This window comes from Amborella trichopoda, chromosome 10 (genome assembly GCF_054954075.1).
Source record: "Amborella trichopoda isolate Santa Cruz 75 chromosome 10, AtrichopodaSantaCruz75HAP2 v2.0, whole genome shotgun sequence".
NCBI classification, from domain to species: Eukaryota; Viridiplantae; Streptophyta; class Magnoliopsida; order Amborellales; family Amborellaceae; genus Amborella; species Amborella trichopoda.
The window spans coordinates 30,335,421-30,357,980 of record NC_142345.1 but is presented as its reverse complement, the minus strand read 5'-3'; the positions used below and the strand labels follow the sequence as shown (position 1 = coordinate 30,357,980).

At 35.9% G+C, this 22,560-nt stretch overlaps 1 protein-coding gene across 2 annotated transcripts; it reads right to left on the bottom strand.

Annotated features, from left to right (window-relative positions):
• Positions 1–302: 302 nt before the first annotated feature.
• LOC18429750 (mannan endo-1,4-beta-mannosidase 6) lies at positions 303–12,668 on the bottom strand. Of its 2 annotated transcripts, XM_006839033.4 has the most exons (5): positions 12,117–12,668; positions 9,664–9,861; positions 7,112–7,234; positions 1,333–1,544; positions 303–1,220 (listed from the first exon to the last, which is right to left on the bottom strand). In XM_006839033.4, the coding sequence occupies exons 1-5, from the start codon at positions 12,477–12,479 to the stop codon at positions 821–823; spliced, it is 1,296 nt and encodes a 431-aa protein (XP_006839096.1). In that variant the 5' UTR covers positions 12,480–12,668; the 3' UTR covers positions 303–820. The 2 variants fall into 2 exon arrangements, with proteins under 2 accessions (XP_006839096.1, XP_088705699.1); XM_088849573.1 differs by lacking the exon at positions 1,333–1,544.
• Between the last annotated feature and the right edge of the window lie 9,892 nt (positions 12,669–22,560).

Below are 22,560 nucleotides of genomic sequence, written 5' to 3'. Positions count from 1 at the left end.
CTTCTGTGCATTAATATAGAACAGCATGAATTTGAATCATGCCCCATGAAAAATTCATGCCCCATGAAAAATTCATGCCCCATGAAATACGTACAACCAAAACCTAGCAACAATATCATGGTAAAATAGTGAAACTTGGTTACTTAAGTCTGGCAGCCCCAAAACCAATTCATGGAGAATACAGAACTTGGTAGTTTAAGAGTTGCTACAGCACAAAACCCTGTAATACACAGTTACATGGGCATGGAGGCAAATCAAACCAATAGCCTGAAATAATAAACAATTTCCTTCAAACAGAAGTATAATAAACAATTTCCTTTATACGGAAGTACTGCTAGCTGATACACAATATGCCAATATAATTTTTTTCATCGATAAGTTAATAAACAAATAAATTTTACATTATGCTGTACAGAAGTGTCCTCTTCTGTTCATCCCCACCCTACCTATCAGAGCATTATTACTTCTCCCAAAAATCCAACAATTTAAATAGATAGTCCTGATTGGATAAAACAATCGCTTCTCTCTAAATATTTGAAGAATGAGATTTCAAATATTTCACCAACTGGAAGTATACCATAACCTAATCTACTATGGAAAACCAGAGTTCATTGGGACACAAAATGGAGTGTGGAACCCACTGAATCATGTTCGGTATGGTGCATCCCACTCCCCATCATCATTTGTCATTTCATCATCTGAAAATCATGATCAGAAATGGACTACAGTTTCCTGTAGTCCATGGGACCACAGCATACTTTCCCAATTACCAGTCCTTCCCTTCCTCCTTTCACATCTATCCCACATCTAGTATGTCAGATCATGAACAAGGAGCAGACTTGCTAATCTTGCTACCCATTTCAGATCCCTGGCATAAAACTTTTAATCGACAAGATTGTTCAAGCATCAGTTTATATATTGAAGGTTGATCCCATGCTACCAAAGAGAACTCGTCTCCATACTTATCCAAGCCTTGGACGGTTAACTGCCACACCAAGGCTCCTGCTCCTGCTTGTTTCTTCCGTGCTGACTCAAATATCTTATCATATACTATCTCCAACAAAACACCACCACCATGAGGGTCATGCATATTGCCACGCAGTGAACCAACTTCAGTGAAAAGCACTGGTTTCTTCAGAACATTCTCCCCGTCATTTATATGAGAATCAACCCACTTTGAAAGATACTTGACCTTCTCTTCCAGCCTGGCATTCGGGATCCTAGTAGACAACAAAAAAGATAAAAATGAATAATATAAATGAAACTAGTATGAAAAAAAAGTATATATAATGGTGGATTTTTATGCAGATTTGGGGTTAAATTTTCACTAACCAACTATCAGGATAGGAGTGAACAGAAGCAAAATCAATGTACTCCGACTTTGAGTCCTGAATGAAATCTGATCCCAAGGAAGCTGCCCAGCTGCCAGGATTTACATTTGATTTTTCGGGTGTTGTGGGCCCATAAAACCCTTCAAGGCCAACAGTTACAAGATGCTTATGGTCCAAAAATTTAATATGTGCTGCCATCTCATTGATCCAAGCCTGTTAACAATAGAATATTGACATCAGAAAGAACATGTACTAAACAGACTTAATTTGATAATGAACTCACCAGATTGATACCTATGGAGCTAGGTACAAAGTGGTACATTTTTTTTGTGATAAATTACGATCTTGAATTCTATTGATGAGATTGAAAGTGACAAAATTAATGCACATGTGTCCTATGACAGACTTTATAAAAAATTAGGAACTATTACAAAAATAGGAACAATTTAAACTATATTTCTCTAGCTATAAAAGGTGGATCTATGCGTTATTTCTTTGGCTATGTGATCCACAAGTATGTTGGAGGGTGACACTTAAGCCTTGTATGTTGTCTTGAATCTCACTAAAAAGTTCTTGAAGTTTCCAGTTTGAGGAATCCTGGGGCCATCTGAAACCATTAGTGAAGTCTCCTTCCACAATAAGAGGGCCTCACTCAGATTTATATATTCTGAGACCAGCCAAAAGGGCCTTCACTTGGCTTCACAAGCAGTGCAAGTATCCCCTGGACCAAAGTACAAGCATAGACCTTTCCCCTGGTCATTCCGAAAAGGGCTTCTTATACCTAATGTAACTGGGTTGCCCTTAGAACTGCATCAGAATGTAACTTGATGGTGTTTGGGGGAGGTGGGATCCAACTTTGAGGTCTTTTGTTCTTTGGGGTTGAAGCAATATACTGTGGGGTTGAAGCAATATACTGCCAATGTAGATGAAGATCTTGGTGTGTATAACACCAAATGCTATTTTTACAAGAATGCAGTCAATCACACAGCCCAAATCTTTTCAATAGTTACAACTGACTAAGAGTATTTACCTTCTAAAAGGTCATTGCATTTCATTCCAGACAAAGCAGCCATAGCATAGGCAATAAGCCAATGTGCCAAAGAATGAGGCCCAACGGTGGAAGTGGGGAGGAGGCCCATTGTTGAAGAAATTCTTCCACTGTTCTTGGAAGAACCCATGTAAAACCTACAATAAAAGAACATACTGACTGGGCTACTTTACAATGGAGAAAAGATGGAACACTGTTTCCCCTCCATTCCCACATATTAGGAATAAGTACACTACAGTCTCAGAGATGGTTAAAACTTAGAAGTGAGTGTTTTACCTAGTATAGCCAGTCATCCAGAAACCTGAACATTTTGTGGAGCTGAAACAGCCCATACCTTTTGCGCTGTCACTAGTGGAGTGAAAAACATGCCGAAACCCAGGAAAAGGACCTTACTGAGAAGATTTCCTTGCTTCTCGGGGTCTAAACCCGAAACAACTTAAAAACCCATGAAATTGGGATGTATGCCCGCTGGAGAAACCTTTGCAGTTCGATGTACTCTGTGATCTCGTCTTAGAGGTTCTGCCTGATAAATGAGTTCCATGAGGGTCAACCACTTGTTATTTTGAAGGACTAGGAAACCAAGATTTTGATGTTGGAGGGCAACTAAGACAAAGTAGGAGATCTCTCAGCAAGTACTTGTGCACCTAACCAAAAGTCTAACAAGAACGAATTCTATGCCTGGAACCAACCATGAATCTGATGCACAATTGTTGGGACAGAGAGCGAGATCAGGATGGAAGCGGGGATCATGAAAGGCTAGAAGATTCCTATAGTTAGGAGCACAGTTTGTACAATGCATATGTCGGGGGATCAAAATCCCCAAATGTTAGGGGTCTCATTCCTAACCTCTTGGGGATCTTGCTTCCAACCTTAAAGAGTATTTATGGTCCAGAACTATATATACCTTTTAACGTAGAGACCTCTTTATTTATAGCCAGCAAGAATGCAATATATTATATATATAGTTGGTTGTAAATAAAGAAAATCATTAGTTTAGTCATTATCTTGGTCATAAAGATGGGGATCAGGATCCTTAACAATGGGGATCGAGATTCAAAATTTAAGAATCAAGCTTGAAGATCCCCTTTTGGGAGCTCTGAAATATACCAGCACTTCCAAGAGCCTAGGCATCTCTCAAACTTCTCATTGACACTATCCAAAGTATTTTCTTCAGTTCACTCACACAAGGGGACAGGCCAACATATCTACTGGGCAACAGTTCGATACTATACCCCAATGATTGGCCAAACCTTTTAGGGATCAAATAGATTGAGATCCACTCCAAACAGTGTTGTCTTATTCATGTTAACTCAGAGTTGAGAGGCAAACTCAAAGCACCTAAGAGTAACCAAAAGCAATCTATCTTGGATTGATGATGCAGAAAATCAACATATCATTGGGATACTTAAGATGTGAGATCAAGGGTACATTGCAGCTAGCTTTGAATCCTTGGATCAGCGTGGCAGCATATAACAAGAGATCATTCTGCTGAAATTGTCAGCTATAACCTAGAATAGAAAAGGTGATAGTGGATGCCTTGACGAAAGCCTCTAAAGCAAGAGTAAAAGCCACAAGGAGTTCCATTGAGAAGGACATAATCTAACTGATGAGATACAGGCAATGATCTAGAAACACCATTTCTTCCCGAACCCAATGAGGGACATGCTTTGATCTAGGACCATCCATTCTACATGATCATATGCTTTTTCTAGGTTCAACTTACAAATGATACCTGGAGTTCCTAGTTAGCATCTTTGGTGAATCCATTCATATGCAATCAATGCACCATCAAAGCTCCTTGGGATGGAGAGGTTACTTCATTTAGGACCTCTCTTAACCTTGAAGGAAGTGCCATAACAGGATCCTATAGGTGCTACTTAAATGGCTAATAGGTTGGAGATACCTACTTTCTTCAGCCCCCTCTTTCTTTCTTTTTTTTTGAAAATAGCACTCAAGGCCTTCTGAAAGTGCCTCTAGAATGGAACACCAAGAAAATTTGCATGTCTTCTATATAAAAAAACCCATGCTTAAAAGCCTTCAAGTCCCAGAGCTCCATCTTAGCCTAGACTAAAAAATGGCATTATTCACCTCTTCTCTCTCTCAAGGTCTCTCCAATCAATTCACAGTAGCCTCTGATAATCTGTTGAATTGAACATTATTCATTCTAGGTCGCAATATCTATTTCCGCTCGAAATAGATCTTCGAAAATTTGGATGCATACAACTCCATCCAAAAAAAAAAAAAACTTCGGATGCATACATTCTCTATTTCGGACTTCTCTATTTCGGACTTCTCTTAGTAGACCTTCCCCTTGACTTGATATTAGAGATAGCTTTATCCGTTCTTCTGCAATCGGCAGTTTTATTCAAAGAATTGGCAGTTCTATTGAGAAAAAACTCATGTTTCAGGCACCTTTTTTATGAGCAATTTAATCCATGATCTGTCTACCAAATATTTCTCTTTGTTTCCAAATCTCTTCAAAATCTGCTCTTGCATGCAACCTGCTTTGGCGCTCTCATAATTTCAAAGTTTCTTACTTCTTCGACACCATCTGATTCAGATATCTCAGAAAGCAGGCCCCTTGTTCTAGATTTTAAGTTCCCAAAGGATGATTTATTCCATTATATGAGCTTCCCTTTCAACAGCTGAAGCTTCCTACAAATTTTTAATCCCATCCAGCAGGAGATGTCAAAGGAATTCCACTATGTTTTAATTAGATTGTAGGCATATTTATCTTTGAGACAAAGAAGTTCAAATTTGAATTGTTTTGGTCCAGATGTTCACTGACATGTGTCCAAGCACACCGGGAGGTAGTCTGAGGTGAGTTTAGGAAGCACAAAGGAGTGATAACCTGGAAAACAGATTTCCTGTTTGCGGATTGGAGAAACTGATCAAGTTTTGTCAAGGTGGTTGTTCACAACAATTGGACCATGTGAAATTTGTTCCATTCAAGGGAATGTCGAGAAGGTCATGAGGGTTGAGGAAAACTGAGACTGGGTGTAATTCACCTATTTCTACTTTTACAAAAGGTCCAATGAGATGCATTGAAGTCTCCTCCCAGCAACCAAGGTAGGCTGAAATTGTCAAGATGGAATCTCACTCAGGCCAAAATGATTCTCTCATAGACAATTTGGGATAATATCCTTGGTCTAAAATAATATAAATATAGAAAACGTAGAGCGTTCACATTTGATGTTTGTGAGATATTAGGCCCGATAGTACCCAGACATCCCCCGAGCTTCCTTAGGCCGGGATAGCTTCCCACTCCAGTGGGTTTCTACCCCACAGAGGTGATTAGTCTGGGGTTGGGGCATCCATTTTAGTTTCTTGGACGGCAAGAATGTAAAGCCTTTTGGACCGCTAAAAGTTCAGCAAATCCCATTTCATTGGGTCCTCTTCCATGTCCTTAGATAGAATCATCACGTTAGCAGGAAAGAGCAATAAAGACAATAGCAGCCGTTTTCCAGTTGAAAGTGGGAATATGTTTCTCATAGTTCTTTAATTCTCTGGTTCCCAGGCCCTTTTCCTTTGCCCCCATTTGTGATTTCTCAGAATTCTTTCCTTCTTTTCTTTGGCGGCATTGGCTCAAGATGCATCCTTAATCCTGCCTACGGACAGTTCATGAGTGAGGCCATGGCAATTATCATCCCCTCAAGGGAGTCATCAGCAATTATACTTCTTTCCTCAGCTGCGTCAATGAATCCCACTGATTCCCAATCCAAAGGAATCCATGTGGTACTTGTTGCAGGGTGAGGTGATTGTCTAAGCGAGGTGTTGGCATCCCATGGAGCATCTACAGCAGACGGCTGGAGGGCGACCAAGACAGGATGTAGGTGAATGAAAACAGCAAGTTGATGAAACAGAGATCATTTGGGAGGGAGAGGTTGGGAAGAGAAACAGAAGGTTAGGTTAGAGAGGGATCAAGCATGTAAATTCTTTGTTTGAAAGAGAACGAGAAAAGCTGGATAAAAAGGACTCTTAATTGCTAATATCACATGATGGATCATTGGTGGTGCATATAGGTTTGGTTTCAAATTGTCACCTTGGTGCCAAACTGATATTTCTATAAAAAATGGTCCTAATAGTCCTCTGCAGGAGCTATTGTCCAGATTTATATGGTTAGTGCAAGCAGAAGAGGATTCTGAGGAGTATTCTTCAGATATGGTGCTTTTGTTTTTTCTTCCCTGATTTCTGGTACTCGGCCTTGGTGGGTTTTTAAGCACGGGGATTGGATGCTTTGGCAAGAATAATGATAGAGATTGGAAGGCTGGCAAAGACTTTGAATTTCTGCTTTACTGGGGGTAATACATTTCTCATGGTAAGTATTTTTGTGGGTTTTCTCTGGCTTGAGGGTCAACGCATATGGAAGTACAAGGTTTGTATGGTTTGCAGCATGAATATATTCTTGTTGGATGTTGCAAGGTAGTAGGGTACCAATTTTGTGGCAGGGGTCTGGAGGGTTCTTTGTGGGTAGGATAGTAGATTTACATAGCCAAGGCCCTTGCTAGGTGGCAGCATTGAATGGGGGAGCTTGACAGACATTGCTAAATAGGGTGATGGTCAAAGGAAACAAAGCTCTCAGACGAGGGCCTTGCGAGGGAAAACAGACTTGCAGAGGCGTTCATCATCCTCAGAATTTAAAAAAATAAAAATCTATTAAATAAGATCAATGCTTGAACATGAAATATTCAACAGGGATGCACCATGTGAATGAATCCTCAATTCTTTTTACCTGGAGAAGAGGGGCAGATGAATTGGAAACACATCTGGGCTCATTAATGAGTTCCCAAGCAAATATGGCAGGCTCCTCAGAGTACCTAACCCCACTGAAACTGTTTTTTCTTGTCAGTATTGTCTGTGGCATGGAAACAAGAAGAAATCCCACATTAGCTTAATCTTTAGCAGCAATTAGTTACAAGACCATTAAAATAACATCAGTCTAGATCATAAATAGTGACCTTCAAACAATAGAGAATATATGCATAGAAAGAGATCCCTGGTCCAATGCATTGGGAAAATACAAATATCCAGCAGCTAGCAATCCTGTTCTCGCATATTTTCAGTTCAAATTTTTTTGCATACTTAAGATTCTCTGAATCCATGTATCTTTGCTTCAACAAACAAACTAAGCAACTTGATGATGCTTGAACCAGGTGAAATACGCTATGAACTACACACAAGTTTCTGATTCAACAAAATTTTGGTACTTTATTTATACTTGGAATACTTGAGGCATTTTTCTTGGTATAAAATTAGGTGAGGAAAAATAGTTTCACTACACTAAACTATCGATAGTATATTTTTTTCCCCCCTTTGGGATATCATATTGTTATCAAACAGCTATATTGACATATTTAAACAATTTTGGATCATCTTAGAGTAATCAGGAGTATTCAACTTTAAAAACCTTGAAACAATAAAACATTTATAAACTACATTATGTAGTTTCTTTTCTGATAAGCGCCAATATAACTAGTGTAGATAATAATAATACATGCAGTCAATATACTATATTTATATACATTTTTCTTTTGGGCAAGTTAGCTGAGATTTGAATCTCATGCATATGTTGCAGCCCATTATGTCAAAGCCAGGCATTTGTTGCAACCCATTATGTCAAAGTCAGAACACATAGCCAAGGTCCCAAATCACAATTTAAAAATTAACTTTGATGAAAATGCGGAGACTTTTTGTAATTTCACAGAATTATTAAAAGAAAACCAGTTCTTAATCCATAAAAGATAATAAAAATAAATAGTTACAATCATTCAGCTTCTTAAAGGAATCTCAGTATTTATTTTGACAGTCGTCCAACAAGTTTCAGACGGCTATTCTGTGCAGCTGATTTTGCTATAGGTAAAAAGACCTAATGCGAATCGAAGTTCAAATCCACGTATCAGGTGAGTTTCCACCTAAAAACGTATTAATTCCAAGAAGAGGGCAATTTGATGGCTACGTCGTTAACCAGATTCTTCTATTTCGTCCATATTTGGGAAGTTTGTTTGCAAAATTTCAGTGAATTTTAATGAGTTTCAATTTGGGATTTGGCTTTGGTAACAGTAAAACAAAAAGATAGCCATTCTAATTCTTCATTGCTATATGAAGAAAGCATAGATTCTCTAATCATTTTTTGCCATGAAAAATCGATCCAGTGTGACCCTTCTCGAACAATCTATTAAATTGTCACTATGTAGTTGACAAGGGGTAACTCGCTAAATCATACTGCAGCAGTCATTTAAGAATTGCGACAATAATATTCTTCATAGCCATAGTTGAGAAAGGAACCAGTCTGAAACCATTTTGTAGCATAAGCAGATCAAACCAGAGTGATCCTCCTTGATCAAATTGTCAATAGAAAACCTATTCTTGACAATACCATGAAGTGTCCTATGCAGTTGAGTGTGATGTTTTTGACTCGCAATTAAGCAAAGCTAATGGGGGAAATGGCAGCCAAACTAACCCCAACCACAAAGTGATTTAAATGCAGTTTGTGAAAATCTAGCAGATGGCTACCTGCATTTTGAAAAGAATGAAGATTCATTTTTATTTGCAACCAAACAAGGGTTACTTGTTGAATTATAATTTGGCAGTCATTCAAGAGTTCCATGATAATCTCCTTGTCAGTCCATTGCTGTAGTCAAGTAAGGTGTAATCATTTTTTACCATGAGCAGATCAATCCAGAGTGATCCTTCTAGATCAAATTCTTATTAGCAAACCTATTCTTGGCAGTTTCACGACGAGTTTCTGTGAAGTTGAAGTGTGATCCTTTTAAATCGTCATTAGGAAAAACCATTCATTCAAATGCAGTTTGTGAAAATCCAACAGATGGCCATCTACATTTTGAGACAAATGCATATTCATTTTCATTTGCAGTATAACTCATTGAAGCATAACTTGGCAGTCATTCAAGGGTTGTCATCCGTGTGTTGACACACACACGTAGCTTCATTGCTTCAAAGTTAGATTTACGAAATTGGATTTACAAAATCCTGTACAAAATTGGATAATTGATCCCTATGAATTGAAAATTTTGACTTCGAAGAATTGCCAAACAATCATTTTCCTCTACTTGTTGATTTTCTGAAGGGTAATTTTTGTTATTTTATAGATTTCAAATAAAGGTAACATAGAAACAACATGAAGAATCGTTAAAGAACAATGTAATCGAATAGCAACCAGGATAAAATAGTCACTAAACCTCAATGTACCTAGAAATGACAAAGCAAAAAACACAGTTATTACCACTTCCGGATAGTAACACGTGACAATTTCACAGAATTTACCTTGATATAATCCTTAAAGTAGCCCTTTATTGTCAGATCTGAGAAAAATGAATCATCTGAGAAAGTCACATTAACTCCATCTTCTTGTGCCCATTTCACATACTGACGCTTTCCACCAAATGCGTTCAGATTGTTTACTAAACTAAGAATCAGCCTGATCTTGTACTTCCGTGCTTCAACGATGACAAAGTCCAGTGCCTGGAATCAGAACTCCATGATTGAATATAGTATTTCAAAAAAAAAACAGAAGAATCAAAACCAACTGATGCTTGAAGAGCACCATCCTTTTTGGTTTATTATAGGCAAATAATGAATAGAACACCACATATGCGATACAGATACTTCACGCGATCCATAAACATCTGGCATGATAAGTTCTAAATTCAAATAAAATCCCACAGGTTCAGATAACACTCGTCAACAAAATCATTGTGTTAAAATAAAATGTAAAGGATTTGAGATGGAAGGGGATATTGGGCAAAAGTTAAAAATGGACCATGCTACAAGCCAAGTGAAAGATATGAAATAATTAATAAATGGCACCAGGTGAAAGTATAGCTTCAAGGCATGAGTTCTATGTACCTCACATTAATGTCTTGCTCAATGTAGTCAGATTCGCTTTGCTTCGGCTGAAGAGGCCAAAGTCTTCAGATTTTCGGCCTAGAACGAAGCGAAGCAAAGCTGTAGTGCATCCGTTTCGGCCTGCATCAGGCTGCTTCGGGCCACTTCAGTTTGATTCGGCCTCTTTGGGCGAAGCACAAAATTGTCCTTTAAAAAGACAATTATGTGCTTTGGCCTGCTTCGGTGTGATTCGGCCTCTTCAGCTGAAGCTCCAACCCCTTCGGCCGAAGCATAGAATTGTCTTTTTTTTCTTATTGAATTTTTTATTTTTGAAATATTTATACATATAAATATATACTTTATTGATATTAAAAAATTTTAAAAATTCCAAAGTCTTCCTCCAAATCAGCCGAAGTACCGAATTGCTTCATTTTCCCACCCAAACCGAAGAAGACTCGGAAGCGAATCTGGCAACACTGGTCTTGCCCTTGAAAGGTTTTACCTATCTCATTACAGCACATTCAAAGAGCCAAATGAAGGGCAAAGGCAAACTGCACTAACAATTCTTCTTCCAGGATGATATTCTCACCAATAATTCGACTATTCCCACCCAAATCATGGAAGGCAGTATCAAAGAACTGAGTCAATAATTCTTTTTGAAGATTTGAGTCAAGTATTGCGGCCCATGTTTTGGGGGTGAAATAAGCAAACAAGAGTGACAATAGCACCCCCCTTTCTCTAGTGAGCTTGCATGATGCATCAAGTAAATTGTGTTGAAAAATGAAAACTTGATCACTCCTAGTAATTGAATCTTCTCAATCCACTAATGAATTACACCCAAGAAACATGATATTACAATTGACAAGCATCCATGGGATCATGTTCATATCAAGGTGGAGCTTGCCACTCTCACCACTCAGGTTTCGTGAGAAGTGGGTCAGGACGACTTTGTTTCAAAGGCTATAGACATGCATAGTTGTAAATCAGTTGAGGATTAAATAGGTAAGGGACTACAGAGCGATAAACTTGTGCAGGTAAGCCAAAAATGTTTTTGGGTTTGAACGAGAGTTGAGTAGCAAGGGCCTTTCTCTGAAAGGAATGTAACACTCTCTTAGATATGAATATTGTCTATTTGATTTCCTTGGCCTTTTTCTGCCAAAGATACACCACAGTTTAACATCACACAAGAGTTTTATGCCACAATTCGAACTCCTCAAGTTGACTACAAATAACTTTAGAATGGAACTACAAAAGAAAATAGGATCAAGAGACTGCATAGCAATAACAGACATATTAAGCCCAGTTGAATTAGAGTATAAAATGTCATGTCTTTCCAGTCCAAATTCAAGAAACTAAATCCACAATGAACCACGTGCAAATCCAATAACCACATTTTTTGTTTCTTTGAGTTGGTCAGAGGTTGGCTTGCAACCCTAGTCCAATGATCACTTCCTTATTATAAAATCCAACAATTTGAATGAATATTAAATCATCCCTCAATCAAACACCATTCATATAACAGCAGATCATTGAGACCTAAAGTCCCATCCGAAAATTATGTGTGCATCACAGAAGGAACGTAGGAAATTCCAAAATAATCTGGCTCCTGACAAGAAAATTAAAGGAAACCCCCCACCAAAACCAAAGAAATGTTAGAACAAATCCAAAGACAAGCTAAAAAAATTTCAGACTGGATCATCAAACACCCACACATAAAACCACCTCCAAATGGAAAACCATCTTTCAATCAGAGATAGAAAAACAGTAACCCAATTAACCCAAAACAAACATATCTTTCAACGATTACTAGGAAATGAAATACAAAAGATGTCAACTACAGAAAATACGCAATCTCGAAAGAAAAATAAAATAAAATCAGAAGCCCCACTTGCCTCGAACACTTTCTCATCGAAATTACGAGGAGAGATCTGCAAAGCATGGGTACCGCCATCATTAAAAGCCCAAGTTCGACAAACTGTCATGCCCATATCAGCAGCTCGCCGGAAGATCTTCCTGACCTTTGGTCTAGAAGAAGGCCAAATGCTCTGCTCCATTAACCAGTACGAATTCCACCCATTGACATACAGAGCTCTCCCATCAACTGAGAAATGGGTATTGTTGACTTCAACAAAACTCATCTTGGGTTGCCATAGAAATGGGAAATACTGGCTGAAATCACCCCCAAAATTTAGGTAGATCAGAGCACCAATGGAGAGAGCACCAAGGAGAGAGTGAAGCCTCTTGTCGCTCCACATCTTCTATGTCTCTCTAGGGTGAAGAAACCTCTTCTCTCCAATGGCAGTGGTTTTTAGAAGGGAAAGTAGCTTAAACTCAACTTTCTTTTAAATGATTTTCCATTTTGTACTATTCACATTTGAACCTCTGAATTGACAGACATTCTCTCTGTACATCCCTCTTTATTCACCACTACGATTCAATGAAAATCAGCAAAGTGGGAAGGGAAATTCAGAGAAGTTTCCCATGGATCAAACTCTGTGCTCACTGCAGCGACACAACCGCTAAAAACTCTTACATCTTTTTCACACACGCACATGCACACATGGACCGTCCGACACCTAAACTCTGATGTGTGACTGCACGTCCGTGTGTGAAAAAGAGGGAAATTACAGTGAAGTTTTCATTCGCACCTCCAAATTATATCATAATATATAATTTTGGAAATTACAGTGAAGTTTTCATTCGCACCTCCAAATTATATCATAATATATATAATTTTGGGGGTCGTACGTAATTATGACCTCACAATTATATACAAGGAGGTCACAATTTAAGATTATTTGAAAATCTATTTTTATATTTAATTATATAATTTTAAATTTCAAAAATCATTAAAATCAGGTAGATCTACAAACATATGAAAATCATAAAAATGAGAGGTCTAGATAATGTGTTACAAGATACACTATTTTTGAGACTCAAAATCTTTTGTTTTTTTCTTTTTTATATTCATACATCTTGACATTGTCAATATTAAATAACCTTTTTTGATAGATTTTTCATGGGCATTTACAATTCTACATTTTAAGGTTGCAACATTATATAAACTTTTTCCTTATATATGTCCTTTTTTTTAAAAAAAAAAGACTACTTTTTTTTGTTTTGTTAGGAAAAGTATATAATGAGACCATTTATCTTTGGTACAAGGTGGTCACAATTAATATTGACCATTGGATGTGAAATTAGATGGTTGCATTTATTGTATTGACCAAACTCAAACTTCAAAAAAAAATTGATCGAACTTTGTGACACACGCAAGCTATCAGATTTCACATCAGATGGTTGTATGTAATTGTGACCTCCTTGTATCAAAGATAAATAGTCTCATTGTATACAATCTCTTTGTTTAAATGTTTTGGTTTTTTAAAATTTGAAAAATAAGCTTCTTTCCTTCTTTTCTTTTTTTTTCAATTTTTGAAAAACCAAACAGTAATCGAATTCCGTTTTTCAAAAGCCGAAAATTATCTTTTATTTTTCGGCAACTTACATGAAAATTTTCGGATATTTGGTTTTGAAAAACCGAAATTGTCGTGTTTTTGGTTTTTCAAAAACCGAAAACTATCTTTCATTTCCCAGTAACTTACTGAAAAATTTATTGGAAAGAGACAGATTTTTTGTTCTTGAAAAACCAAAAATGTTGTGTTTTTAGTATTGCAAAAACCGAAAAATAGATATTTTCGACTTTCAAAAACTTAAAATTATCTTCCATTTTCCAGTAACTTACTTGAAAATTTACTAGAAAGAGACACATTTCCTGTTTTTGAAAACCGAAAATGTCGTGTTTTCGGTTTTTCAAACACCAAAAATTGGAATTGGATTACTTTTTGCTTGTTGAAGGAGGAAACCCTATTTCAGTTTTTGAAAATTTGAATTGGGTTACTTTTCGGTTTTCAAAAACCGAAAAAGCTTATTTTTCGATTTCTCAAAAATTGAAAAACTTATTATTTCGTTTTTGAAAACCCGAAACGGTTAGACATTTCAAATTTTCAAAAACCGAAAAGGGCAGTTCCATCTTTTTTAAAAAATTGTTATAAAGTTGAATAAACATATATATATATATATATATATATATATATATATATATATATATATATATATATATATATATATATATACACACACACACATAGTAATGATCCTATGAGACTCTCCCACACCCATGTGTATAGGACCGCAAAGGATCACCATTAAATTTGGCACATATTTTTATAAAGTTATCACATCGGTGCGGGATTTGACTTTTCTTTGAGATATGTGTCAAATTAATGGTGATCATTTGAGGTCCTACACACATGGGTGTGGGAGGATCACAAGATCATTTCCGATATATATATACAATAACGAAAACTTCATAACGAAAACTTTGTGGTAATTCTGTAATAACCTCCAAATTACAAGGAAAAAAGAGAGAAAAAAGACCGACCGACATGACTAAACTCTAAACCTTGAAGACCTTACACTACCAACCAATGTTAAAAAAAAAAGAAAAAGGGATCAATGGGGTGGATCGTCCACCCTCAATCCTGGTTCGGATCGGTTGGATCGATGATCCGGATCATTCGTCTACATAGGCGATCCAAAAAAATAAAAAATAAAAATAAAATTAAAATAGAAATTTATAAAGTGGGGATTTAGTGGCGACCACAAAAAACATTAGATGAGTTTTTTAAAAAATGAAAATGGGGTTTTATGGGGCACTCATACTATTTTGGAGCCGGTTTGGTCCCAACCAACTCTTCATCCAAATCGGTAAATCAGATCGAAAATCATCTGGTTTTAAAGCACTGCTACCAATAAACTTAGAATCCCTACTAACCGCTTCAAGCCACTAAGGCCCAATCTTCTATAGTCCCTCAACCCGAACCCTGATCACTCACCACCACTTCTAAGCATCATCCCTTCTACAATAAGCACAAATACTGGAGTTGGGGCCACACTCAAACAATGATGGCATCCAGACATGGCAGCATCTAAAGCATGTCAACGCAACCAGCAACAAGTGGGATTTAGAAAATAGAGCAAGAGAGTAGTGAATGGGATGAGAAACCATAAAAGGAGAATGGCAAGGAGATAGAGAAAACGGTCACAAACACATTCTCTAGGATACTATATAAGGCCATCAATATGGAGAGTGTACTCCATAAGGAGCAAAAACCTCCACAACAAGGCTCAATACTACCTCAAGTAGACCTATCTCGTCCTATGTGTTAACCTCAAATTGCCAAATACAAGGAATTTCAGGCTTATAAAAAAAATTCAAAGGCCTAGAGAAAACGAAATACCCATTGAAAAGAAAAACTCCATATTAGGTGTTACCTTTCCTAGAAGAGATGAGAGTCAAGGAAAAAAGAAGGTATTCAAAAGTAAAGATAGATTTTTTATTAAATGTGAAAGATATGGAGGGAAGGGTAGAAGAGATGAAAGGAAAAGGAGGGAGGAGGTAGAGGAAGGGACTGAGCTCCAAAAAAAAAAACCTTTGACTCATGCATGTTATAATTTAGGCCGAGCAATGAGCCAAGCGGCACGGCCTGGCTTGGTTAGTCTGGCCCTCGAAAAAAGAGGCCATGTGTCATAAAATGTGGCCCGAAGGTCAGGCCAAGAGCGGGCTACCAGAAGCTAAGTTTAACTCCTTAGAGAGTATATATGAGGCTTAGGCCTTATAGAAAACAGTGTAGCCTCACTTCATCATAAATTTCTATGAGAGCTTAAAACTTTATTTTTATACCTGATTATAAATTTAATATTTATACCTTGTGGATTTGTTAATACTTAAAAATGGATGGCCTGGATAATATGTTTCAAGATATACTATGCTAGGGCTTGAGATTATTTTGTTGAGATTGTATTTGTGTCAAGATGATCAATAAAAGAGTTATATGACACAAAAACTGTAAGTCAAGATGATCAATAAAAGGGTTATATGACAAAAGAACTGTAATTTGATGTTAGATCTGTTGTGCCAATATGCTTTTTCCATAAAGCATAGGCCTTGTTCTAACCTTTTTCTACTCCAAATGGCGCTACAATGCAATTTATTTCAATTTGATTTGAAAGAGAGCTATGACGACATTGAACTTTTCTAATGTAGGTCACATTATCAAGAAATTTATCACCTATAGTATTAGTTATTCTATATTTCAGTTTTTATCAAAAGATACCTAAAATATCAACTTTATGAGTATGTTTTTCTTTTTGGTGATGCAAATCGCCCCAAGGGGCTGGCTAAAACAAGTTTTTATTTTTTCTTAATTTGAAGTATGGACTTTCTAGAATTGTATCATTTGTTAAGTTATACGTGTTGTGATATTTTACTTGTTAAGTATCATTTTGAAATTTATCGTTAATGAGTTGTTTTGAGTTCTAGTATAAAGTCTAGGGTAGAACAGAGTGCTATAGATTCCCAATGTAGTCAACAAGTCAAAGTAAAATTAATGTTGTTTTGAATGCCCATAAATCAAATAGTCAATGATGTAAAATTCTTATATATGGGAATTTGGTTGCATGAATGAGAACTTATAAAATGGTAATTAGGTTGCATGCACAGGGATTTAATTGTATGGGGAATAGGGTAGAAGGGTAGGTTAGTAATTCCATTATTTTGTTAGAGATATTTTGGTCAATGTCTAGAGCCCACGAGTGGGTTTTTATATATTACATTGATGTAAATAAGCAGTAGTTGATGATTTAACTAATGAAAATAGTACTTCCTCCTACATTGTGTTGTTCAGAAGGCCCTACTTTGTATAGAAGTGGAGCCCTCCTTAGATTGGTGGCTTGATTAAGGCTAGAAAATCCTTGTCCTTTTCGCTTCTTGATAGTTATCAAGGAAGCTTTCTTCTTGTCTTGACTAGTGTGATCAATGCATAGTTAGCAAATCTCCGTTTTGAACACATATTTTATAAAAAATCTCTAATTTTTTTTAAAATCGATTAAGATATTAAAAAATCACATTTTTTTAATAAAACCTAAATAAATCCTCATTTTATCTTTTTTTTAAAAAACTTTTCAAAAAAACTTCTTCCCTATAACTTTATCTCTTCATTAATTTAATATCTTTGACTTTTGATTTATAAATAGGCATCTTAAAAGTGGAAGTACATCAAGAATCTTGATTTAACAAAATTTCTATCAAAACATTTCCTCAATCTGTGTCCTTTAAAAAAAAGTGCAATATATTCTCCTAAAAATAATATATCAAAACAACCATATATATCAAAACAATAGTTAGAGTTAGATGAAGAGTAACTCAATGAAAAAAAAAAGTCTTTGAATATATAGTATCATTATAAAGAACAAGAGAGAGATTCAGTAACAACTACATATTTTGGTAGCTATATTTGTATTTGCTTAAGCATTTTGTTACTTTCCTATTACATACAAAAGTTTGATTAATTTCACATTTTCGTTATTATATACAATATAGCAATTCGAATGGACCACTATTTTATATTTTTGGGTTTTAGTTAAATACAATCTTATAAAGAAAGTCATTTTTGTTTTTTTCTTCCAACAATAATTCCATACCTTGGGTCTCATTCTTGTTATTTGCTAATGTAGATCTTGTGTTTAATATTGATGTTGTTGTTTTATTATATGCCCAATAAATTTATCATATGTTTTGTGTCGCGACAATTGTGTAAACATTGTTATTGTAGATATTGAAAGTTTAGACACAAAATTGTCAATTATGACTCTAAAGATACTAGATAAGGACATAAAAATTATAGTTCAATAGTTATAATGAATACATACAATAATAGCAACTCATAATCTTATACTATGTTATCTTTACATATCCAATTTTCACTGTGTTTTTTTTTAGCCCAACCCAAAATATTCATGATTCTCTAACTTAAATAAATTTTGACGATCCATACTCTTGACTGATTTTTTGCCTCAAACTTTTTAGAGCAAACCTATTTATCATAGATATTTTGGTTTGCCGATATATTGTTTCTTCCCGACTTGCTAACTATGAATCGATGGGTGGTTGTTGTTGAATCGGTCTTAAAAGTCTCCTCCATGTGCCAGTTTCATACCATTTGGTATCAGAGCCACGTTTTGTGAGCTTCATCAATTGTGATGGCTGCTCATAGTAGAGGACGAGGTTGAAGATATGAAGTTTACAAGTTTGATCTGTTAGTTGAAAAGACGAATGAACTAAATGAGATAGTAACCTTGCTTATGCATGTTCGAGATCAATGTAGGCATTCTCCATGCATGATAAGGTCTCTATGGATGAGAGCAACCATTATGGGTTTCTTTGTTAAGCATCATGAGTCAGAGGAGTCAAATTCATGGTATGATCATAATCAAGAGTTTAGTACACAATGTCATCAACCTAGGTGCTAAATCGATGATGATTTGAGTGGGTGTTATGGATCTCTATTCAAGGATAACCATGGAGAGGCCTTGTTCTCATCAAATAGTTCCCCAAACTAACAAGTCATAAATTGGGATTCTCCACCAAGCTTTGATATACATCATGATGAAGATTCCAGTATTGAAGAAGATGTGGATGATAATGATTTTAGCGGTGTTCCAATTATTAAAGAGGATCTATCCTTGGTGAGAATTTCATGAATCTTATCCTTGATGAAGTACCGAGTGGATGTCAAGGAGTTAATCTTAAAATATTTGAGATAACTTGTTATTTTGTCCCTGATGGAAGTACTAAGAACAACGATATTGACGATAGAGATGAAGATGTAGATGAGGAGATAGTTAGAGGGAAAGGCTATGAAGAATTCCTTTCTCTCAATGGTGTTGGCAATCCTTTGTATTTTGACTCAAAGGACTCCACTTTCTAGCCATATGTTGTTGAACTTAGTTGTTTCATAGCTTTATATGTCTTTCTTGAATTTGGGGTTCTATGGGAAATATGCACCAAGAAGCTAAAGTATTTTTCAATGTCGGTTGTAATTGATAAATTTGTTAAAAAGAATGTCCACCAAAAAAGGTATGATATAGCCTTCAATGCTAGAAGGACGCGTGAGCTATTGCTTTGCCTTGAGTAGAAGATCGCGATAGTAACTCACCAAGTTTGAATTGAAAAAGGTTTTCGTTGTAATGTAAGATTCATCTTAACCCATTCAAAGTTTGTGGGTGATTTTTCACATATGTGTTTAGGACTAATATCATGGACATGCTTTACAAAGATGACAGTTTCTAATATGTACAAAATGTGTTGAATGAGATATCTAGAGGCATGGTACTTTGGTATACTATAATCTTAAGTCTTTTTAAATTGGGACTCTTCATCCAAGAATCACAATTCTTTCATGATATTAAAACCTATTGATCTTCTCAATATAACTTTCCTTTTATGTTACTACAGCATTGTACGGAAGAAGTTTGATAGTGAGGAGTCCCACAAATCCAGTGTTTGATGTTGTGAGTCATCGAGTCGAGGGTAATTATGAGGTTGTTCTAAGTGGGTTTATCTCTGTTGTTACCATGGCATGATTATGCTTGAACTCAAGATTTTCAGTTTTGAGTCTGCGAGTTTATGGATTAAAAGTTAAGTCATTCTTAACCTCAAATACTTAAGCAAGGAATTCTTGTGTTACATTCTATTCCAAGACTGGTTCATTAGAAGGTGCTTGGTTCTCTTTTAAGGCATTATCAATTGGAGCTCTCTGATAGGAGCTTGTGTTGTCCATGTCCATGGAGGTATTGATTTATGTTTTAGAATTAAATACTTTAGGTATAAAAATAGATAAATTAGCAACTCCCATAATCTTGAGCATGTAAAGAAAGCACAATATCTCATATTGAGTTTTGAGACGTCAAGTGGGTTTGAATCAGCTATTGGTTTGTTATGAGACAATATGTGTTATAGATAGCTATTTAAGCTCTTTCTTGAACCATATTGTAATTTTAATGGGAGTTTTAATTAGCCTATTACTGGCTATGCAGTCAATGGATATGTGAGAGTCAAGGGAGATAATATTTGTGTTGACATTTGCAATGGGTAATCTTGATATTCTTTGTGCCCTTACACAAGAGTTCGTCATTGATTTGGATGACGTGTGGCCCCAATTTTAGAGTTGCAAAGGTGGGATTCATCGAGCTCACTTATGCTAATGGCTATGCACTAGCTATCATATCACCAGGAAAGGAACCAACCTTTAACGGCCAAAGATCAGTTAATTACTCCCTTCTCTTTAATAAAAAGAGAGTCATTGCTATTCACCAGAATTGGGTGCTGAAGGTTAATGGCCTAGCCTTTAGTTATGTTCCCATGAAGCACTTCCTCAAAGTCATGATAAAGAGGTTAAATCATATTACCTTACATTCTTGAGCATTTTCTGTCATTGCTCTAGGCTAAGTTCACATATGGCTTTTAAGGAGAATAATGTTTGCAGTACTCCAAGTAAATTGGTCTTTTCTTGAGCTGATGCCTAAGAGTGTTGCATGAACTTTTGAAGTGGTGAGAAATGATGTTTGATTCAAGGAGATCTCTCTTGCAATTTTGTTTAGATCTCACAAGTGCATTGATGGATTCATGTATGAAGAACTGGGCCATGTTCAAATACTAAAACTAGGGCTTGGTTTTGACAACATTTCAGTGAGTTCTTTCCCTCCTATGCATACTTATTATGAGATGATAGAAACAACTTCTTCGATGGGAAGTAAACCGTCATTAGTTGGAATTAATATCTTTTTTGCTATGGTTTAAACTACTTTGATTGATAGTGACTCTTCTTCAGTGCCAACATCACGCTCTAATCTTTTCATATGCAATATGTTGCCTACCATGTAAGCTAAATGTTGTTTTATATATATCTATATATATATATATATATATATATATAAGACTTTCAGAGGTTTAATTTTTTGTTACAATTTACATTAACTTAAAATTAGGTCATATACCCTTGATTCAGGCCCCAAAGCCTATCATACGATTCTACGAAATAAAATACACCGACATATATGTAATGAATCAATACCCAACTAAATGCAGGGGTACTACTTGTATGGTCTGCTCCTTCTTCGATATCGGGCTTCAGGTGAGTGTAAACTTAATAGCTTCTCTCTCTCTCTCTTTATCAGATTATTGCAATACAGTTTAGAAAACAACATCCGTGGATTGTTTCTGTGATAGATGAATAAAAGAGAGTGACTGTATCATCTGTTAGTAAAGAAACAATCCACGGATATGTTGTTTTCTAAACAATCCACGGATATCTTTTCTCAAAAGATTAAGGATATTATGATAAAAGAAAAAATAGGCTTTTTTAGGGAGCAAAAAAAAAAAAACCATTATAATATATATAAAAGATGTTAAGAAAGACATAATACTCACCCCTTTGTAATCATGGGAAGGAATATCTAAGAAAGATATGGGTCTCCAAGTAAGAGATATGGCCTCCTAAGGAGAGGTTGTTTTCCCATGATGATTTGGGTCGATAGTTTCCACTTCTAGTGAGAGTCCCTTGGTTGCTTTCAAGGCTCTTTTTTCAATAACAGAGTAGTGATGGAAAAGACGACTTGAATAACGGTATTACTCGACTTCAAGGGCGGATTTAGAAGCGAAGATTGTTGAAATTTTTGCTGATGTTTATAGAAATGTATATCTTGTAACCCAAAAGAGTAGTTTTTATATAAATAGAGAATTTCTACTTACTGAGGCTGTGGACATAGGCATATGGGGTAAACCATGTAAATTGTGTGTCATTATTGTGGGCCTTTTGCTTTACTTCTTGCACTTTTGTTTGTCGTTAAATTTATCTATTTCCCATCTAGCCAACTATGTACATCATCTTAAGTACGATCCTAATATTTGAGGTTCCTAGTTCTCTAACAAGGGATTTCTGATGAACCTACACTCATTTATCATATCTTTTGTTTAGATTATCATAATATGAAGCACATATTGCCTATTGTATGCATATGATTAGGATACATAGAAAGAAGTGGTTGTTCCATGTTGATCTTCATCATCAGATAGTAGAGATTACAATTGTACCCCAGATGTAAGTCCATAGTTTGTTTATGATGACATAGAATAAATGATCGATTTTCTTTATTGAAATAAATAAATAAATAAATGACCAATTTGTGTAGCCCCTACTGTATAATTTAGTCAAGGTGGGTTTGAGGTTTGAATTATTGCAACAAACCCATTCGAAAATAGAAAGAAGTAAAATCTTGGATTTGTTTTGCATAAAAAATACATCATAGTATATGTGCTTGTATTATCTGCAATCTTTTGTCAAACTTCTCAATAATTTTCACTTGATCAAAAGAATAATTAACATCTGTCATTCCCTATTTTGTCACAAAATACATCATAGTGTATTTGCTTATATT